The sequence below is a fragment of the Centruroides sculpturatus genome, unplaced genomic scaffold, assembly GCF_000671375.1.
Source record: "Centruroides sculpturatus isolate CEXI.00-Female unplaced genomic scaffold, Cexi_2.0 scaffold2172, whole genome shotgun sequence".
Lineage (NCBI taxonomy): Eukaryota > Metazoa > Arthropoda > Arachnida > Scorpiones > Buthidae > Centruroides > Centruroides sculpturatus.
This window is the reverse complement of record NW_019386579.1, coordinates 34,441-41,136: the sequence shown is the minus strand read 5'-3', so window position 1 is coordinate 41,136 and position 6,696 is coordinate 34,441. Positions and strand designations below refer to the sequence as shown.

Sequence of the window (6,696 nt, the reverse complement as noted above, 5' to 3'; positions counted from 1 at the left end):
ATTCGAATGCAGCATTGTGTCAAAATTTCAAAGGAATCGGTAAGAACAAACGAACATTACATTTTTATTTATGTAGATAGATAGAAGATGATCTGCTTTAGTTCATTTTCACAGAAAAGCAAACTTAGGGCGTCGTACTCGTAGCGCCATCTGTTGGACATAAAAGCCTTAACCTAGATTATATATTTTAATTTATATGAATGTTTAACGGAATAATATACAGCCTATGTCCACCCTGAGGTTCTATTCTAAATATTGGTGAAAGAATTTTTGAAATCGGATAAGTAGTTTCGAAGATTACCTGCTGCAAACAAACTTACATATAAAATACATACTTACAATCATTACTTCTTTATAATATTAGTATAAATAAATGCTCGATTCTTTATATCTCTTTATTTAAATATTGTAGTTCTTTAACTAAAGCACTATTTTCGGCTGTAACTGGAATTAAAGAATACATTATGACGTTCATGTTTCGCTCGAGCGGAAAGCGTTTTTAAACTATGATGCAGCTACGTCTAGCGATAGCGGCTCGTGACGTTATTTACGCTGCACTCTCGCTGCATAAAGAAACGCAGCCTCCCTTGTCTTTGGAGATATCACGTGATAGATCAGTGACGTCATATTTCTTACATGTTAAAAACAGTCTGAAAGATTTCGTCGTGGTTCCTATTCCTCGAAAATTTTATATTTACTAAAAAGAAAATATTAAGATCATTATGATTGCTTTTTATTAATAAAGAAATAATCTACATATTTAATTTGTTTAAAAAGACTACAGCTGAAGGGACTTAACTCTAATCCCAGGACCCCTACAACTTTCTTAAAAGTCTAACTGCAGTTGTGTGAGAGTATAGTCGTTATTCCAAGTTGCATACGGCACCGACTTTTTATCTTTGTGCTGAGTAATATTTCTAGTAAAGAAATACTTATGCAGTTGTAATTATGAAAAAATGTAAACCCTTTAAATTAATAATTATTTAATTTGACAAAAGTACTGGTCCGTCAACACAAACAGTTTGATTACTACTAACGCACGTTTCATCTATTGTTTTAGATAAAGCAAACGAAAGTCTTTAAATGCAATTAGTCATTTATCTTACATAAATTCTACGTAAAATATTGTTATATAACATTAATTTAAATTTTAAAATAAAATCATATTTTTGTAATTTTAGTTTCTAAAAATTGTATTCTTATAGAACGTAACTATATTATCGGAAACGTAACTAATGCAAAATTTATCAACCTGTAGTCCGGGAGCACTTCAGAGTGGTAGATAAATCACGTGATGTCTCTAAAGATAAGGGAATTCTTACTCGACAAGAATAAGTTAAAATATAAATATTGCTTATAGCCCTTGGTGTAATTAAATTAACTAAAAATTTACTAATGTGATGTAGATAATAATGGTGAAAATTCCTTATTATCTACCTCACATAGGTAGAATTTTTAGTTAATTTAAGAATAAGTTATTTAAAAACACGTTAGAGATGCCAGGCGAGTGAGTAGTAGTCACATGACCGAATGGAATACGATGAAATGTCACGTGACGCTTGGTACGAGGCCGCCTTCCATTGTGCCGATCCGCGACAAAAACAAGCTTAAGAATGGCGTGTTCGAACGATGCACACTCGATAAGTATTTCTACCATTCGTTGTTTATAGCATATTTTATATAAATCATTCCCAAGAAAATATACGTGTTTTGGAAATGTTCGAATTATTCAAATTATTCTAGGATCGATTAAATTTATGGAAGAAAGCCTATCGACAAATACTACAAAAAGACTTATGTTTGGAAATATGTTTTATTACAAACAAAAGATGCAACAAGTGTTAAAGCAGCGTTTCTCATACTGTTTTGTGCTCACCCATCAGTTTTTTGGGCTGCGAATTGTAGACCTATAAAATCCCACTGTCATTTCTTTGTCTCCAGAACGGAATTAGATGAAAGACGAGATCCAGTATGGAAACCCCTAGGGGCAAAATTAACTATATACGACGTTATTTTAATTAAAAAAATTTCTCCTGTTAGATAGATCACTGGCAAGAGTTTATTGTTAGCGGAAAAGTATGATGTACAGGGGCAAGACATTATTAACTTGAAATAGGGATGATGTATTTTAATTTAAATAAATTAAAAATAAGATGCAACTAAGCAATGACAGATGAAACAGTGGCTAGTTTGAAAGTAGTTTCTGTTTTTAAAATCTTTTTTAAATGGATGATCACTCAAAAATTTATTTTATGTCTATTATGCATGTGTCAATTGTAAATGAAATTTAGAGAGAAAAAAAACGGAGTATTGTTTAGAAATACTGTAAATACAAAATTTTATAATAAAAGATTGGTTAGGGACACCCTGTTCGTGAAACCCCAAGCAATAGATTTTTTTTAACTTATAGGATAACGCACCACTGTAATTACCAATGCAGCAAAAACACTTGAATGTTTCGCTTTTGCAACAAACAACTGATAATAACATACCAGTATGTACTATACCTCATTCTATCTGTCGCACATACTAAGTGATAATCAGAAAATTTCATTTGTGCCAGTCTGACGGGCATCACTGAATCCCTCGGAATATCGAGAATCTACTGTATAGTATTATTTTCTATATTACTGTAATACGGTTTTTATTCTAAATAGGATTTTTCCAGAAAATGGCTGCCTCTTCTGACAGAAATTTCGAAGTTGAGAATTCAGATCGGATAACAAGTGACTCTGAATTCGAGTCTGATCTAAGTAGTTTTGAAGTTGAAGACTATGAGTCTGAAGATGATGTGGATTCTTCAAGTCTAACCTCCCTCTCTAGTTTTGCAGATGGAGACTATGAATCTGAAGATGATGTGGATTCTTCAAGTCTAACCTCCCTTTCTAGTTTTGCAGATGAAGACTATGAGCCTGAACATGATGTGGCCACTCCCTCCACTTCAGCTACACATTCTCACAGTGATGACGAAATGGAAGATAAAAACTACTGCGGGGTTCTCTCACTGGAAGAACCTCACCCTTTTCCTTTTTCTTTTCGTGAGGTACCTGGCCTGGCCCAAGACATATGCCATTTCTCCATTCTCCTCCTATCGCATATTTCTATGTGTTTTTCACTAGTAGTTTGCTGTCTCTTATGGTGGAGGAAACCAATCGATATGCGCAGCAAGTGTTAAATGGCATGGGAAATAACGTACCATCCTATTTGAAGAACTGGACCAAAGTCTCTGTTCCAGAGATGAAAGGGTTTTTGGCGTGTATTTTAAATGTGGGTCGCACAGAATCATCATACGCTTCTCCCATCCAATCCGATTCGTGGTTTCGGAAAATGTTTTCTAAACAGCGATTTTGTCAATTGCTAAGTTTCTTTCATCTCGTCGATGACAGTAAGTTGCCTGGCAGTGGAAAATCCGGTCATGATCCGTTTGCCAAATTCCAGCCTCTTTTGAATCATTTGAACAGAATCTCCCAATACCATTACATACCTCATCAGGAAATATCTGTTGACGAAATCTATGTGGGTTACAAATTCTGGATGATGATCGACTCAGTATCTAGTTACTGCTTGGGATTATTCCCTTTTGAACGGGCCGAGTCTCAGCAAGAGGATCACAGCATATCAGAATTAGGTTTAGGCCATACTGTTGTGCAAAAACTGCTCGAGATTGATATTTACCTGAACAAAGGGTACCATTTTTTTTATCGACGAACGTTTCATGTCGGTTCCGCTTGTTCGCCGTCTGTATTCTCTACAGACTTATGTCACCGGAACTGTTCGGGGCGACCACAAAATGCTACCCCAACAGTTCAAGAAGAAATTTGCAGCCGGAGAAACATTATATTTTAGATCTGGTCCCGTGTTAGCTTGCGGCTTTAAAGAAAAGCAGTCACAAAAGAAGCCTATCTTTATATTATCCAGTCACGCATGGGCACGAGATGTAGAAGTAATTAGAAATGGAAAAGCTAAATTGAAGCCAGAAATAATTCAAAATCATAACAAATTCATAAGCGGGGTCGATATATCCGACATGGTGTTATGTATATGTTATGATAAAAGTAGGTCAAAGAAGTATTGGAAAAATTTAGCGTTCAACGTCATAGCCAGGATGACGTTGAATAGCTACATACTTTACAAAGAAAGTTTTGCGGGACCAGGGAAAGTGAAATCTCAAGACGAGTATCACGTGGCCGTAATCGAGAGCTTGGCGGAGGAGTGGATGGCCACCAAGTTGACTACAAACAACTCTCACGAACCAGAGGCTGGAGAAACTTTCAGGAAGAAAGAAAGCTCGTACCTGTGTGTGCAGCAGTAGTATCTTAAGTAGGCGGTCACGAACTGTTTGCACAAATTGTAAGGATAAGCTACATGAAAAATTTTTCTCATAGTGTAAATGCTAACAACAAAAAGATCTGCACAGTTTAATATAATTCTGTCTTAAAAAGNGATTGATATTTACCTGAACAAAGGGTACCATTTCTTTATCGACAGATGTTTCATGTCGGTTCCCCTTGTTCACCGTTTGTATTCTCTACAGACTTATGTCACTGGAACTGTTCGGGGGAACCAGAAAATGCTACCCAAACAGTTCAAGAAGAACTTTGCAGACAAAGAAACATCGTATTTCCGATCTGGTCCCTTGTTAGCCTGCGGCTTTAAAGAGAAGCAGTCACAAATGAACCCTATCTTTATATTATCTAGCCACGCATGGGCACGAGATGTAGAAATAATTAGAAATGGAAAGGCTAAAATAAAGCCAGAAATAATTCAAAATTATAACAAATATATGAGTGGAGTCGATATATCCGATATGGTGTTATATACAGGTTATGATAAAAGTAAATCAATGAAGTATTGGAAGAATTTAGCGTTCAACGTCATAGCCAGAATGGCGTTGAATAGCTACATGCTTTACAAAGAAAAGTTTGCGGGACCAGGGAAAGTGAAATCTCGAGACGCGTATCACGTGGCCGTAATCGAGAGTTTGGCGGAGGAGTGGATGGCCACAAAGTCGACTACGAACAACTCTCAAGAATCAGAGGATGGAGAAACTTCCGGAAAGAAGGAAAGCCCGTAGCTCTGTTTAATGTTTTTATGATAGTGCCTAAAATTTACGGATTTTATTTTATTCGGAAAATTTTTTTATATTAATGTGTAAATTTTCAAGTTATTAATGTAAGTTATCACTTATTGTTAAAACGACTTTATATTAATAATAAAAACAATTGAAAAATACTGTACTAATGACTACTTGTAGTAGTAATTATTTGATATTTTTTCTACATTTTTAATAAAAATTAATTTTAGTTTTTGAATTTTTAAAATATGTGTGGTCATATTTTGTTTGAGTTTTCACATACTACTTTGTAACCAGCGCTGATATGATAAAAGCTGTACTGTATATGGATGGAATAATTTTCAATCTAAAACTAATGTTTATAATATAAATTTATATTAAATCTCTAAAAGGAAAACATTATAAAAAATGACTAAATGCTTATCGAAACAGACAAAGTATATTTAGAAATTCGTTTTTTCTTTCCTGGATGTATCTCGGAAGGTAATTTCGTACATCCAGTTTACAGCTTTATAATTTCTGTTTGCTTTCCAGCAAATCTCTGAAATTTTTAGCGAGTTCGTGTATTAGGGAGATAAATGCCATTAAATTTGAGTGGATAAAGGTCGAGGGAGTGCATTATCGAATTTCAAGTGATGACGTACTTAATTTTGTTACTCGTCCTTAGCATTTATAATGTATAAAACTAATCTCTCCTCAAAATTAACGTTTGGAATATAAACGTATATTTTTATATTATGACGATGTTAAGAGGAGGTTTAGAAATGCAGAATATTAATAGTGAGAGACAGTCATTTCAATTATTGCAACACTTCATTTCACACTTATACTGATTTTATACTGAGTTTTGGTCGAGCGCTCGGACAGCCTGGCCACGTAAAGTTTTTCGGGTTTTCTCCACGTCTGTAATGCCGAAATAGAAGCCAGTCTCCTTTTAAAAATCCTCCTGGAAGGTACCCCCCTAGACAAGGGGTGGGCAAGAGTTTTTGCCCCCGGGCTAAATTAGGAAGAAAACTTCTTCCACGGGCCGAACCAAAGGCTGCCCTAGAAAGATTTTAAGGTAGTGCGAGATCTCATCGTGGTGTCAACCTGTAGATAGAGATTACAGATACATTTTTCAAATTATCATGCTTTATGAACATTCTACGTTATAATTACGAGATTTGTAATGGAGAGTTAACTCTAAACGCACAGTGAGTTGTTGACCTTTATTTCTTTTTTAGGTTTCAGAATTTTTCATCGAGCTATTCGGACTTCACTAGCTAATATTTAAAGATTGATCGCTGATCACATACATACATTAGACAGGTTGGATTTGGCCCGCGGGCCGTATGTTGGCCGTGTATGCTCTAGACAAATGGCCCAAGTGTTGCATTGTAATAACTAAATAAACGAAACAAAATGTAAAGAAAATAATGGATTTATAGAAATTCAACCGAAATTTCCAAAAGCAATATACGACATGACGTACTGTACATACGTTAAAAAGATTTGAAAGTAAGTACCGAATTTCTTAGCAATTGGTCGAAGAGCCAAGAAATGTATAGCGAACAAACAAACGAACATCCTCATTTATAATCGCACATGTCGTTTTTTATAGTTACTCACGAAAAAAAAATCCC

At 35.1% G+C, this 6,696-nt stretch overlaps 2 protein-coding genes across 2 annotated transcripts; both read left to right on the top strand.

Moving 5' to 3' along the window:
* Positions 1-3,790: 3,790 nt before the first annotated feature.
* LOC111615346 lies at positions 3,791-4,312 on the top strand. The gene has a single exon (XM_023356767.1). The coding sequence runs from the start codon at positions 3,791-3,793 to the stop codon at positions 4,310-4,312; it is 522 nt and encodes a 173-aa protein (XP_023212535.1).
* Positions 4,313-4,570: 258 nt separating this feature from the next.
* LOC111615348 lies at positions 4,571-5,074 on the top strand. The gene has a single exon (XM_023356769.1). It carries the CDS (start codon positions 4,571-4,573, stop codon positions 5,072-5,074), a length of 504 nt encoding a protein of 167 aa, XP_023212537.1.
* The last annotated feature ends 1,622 nt before the right edge of the window (positions 5,075-6,696 follow it).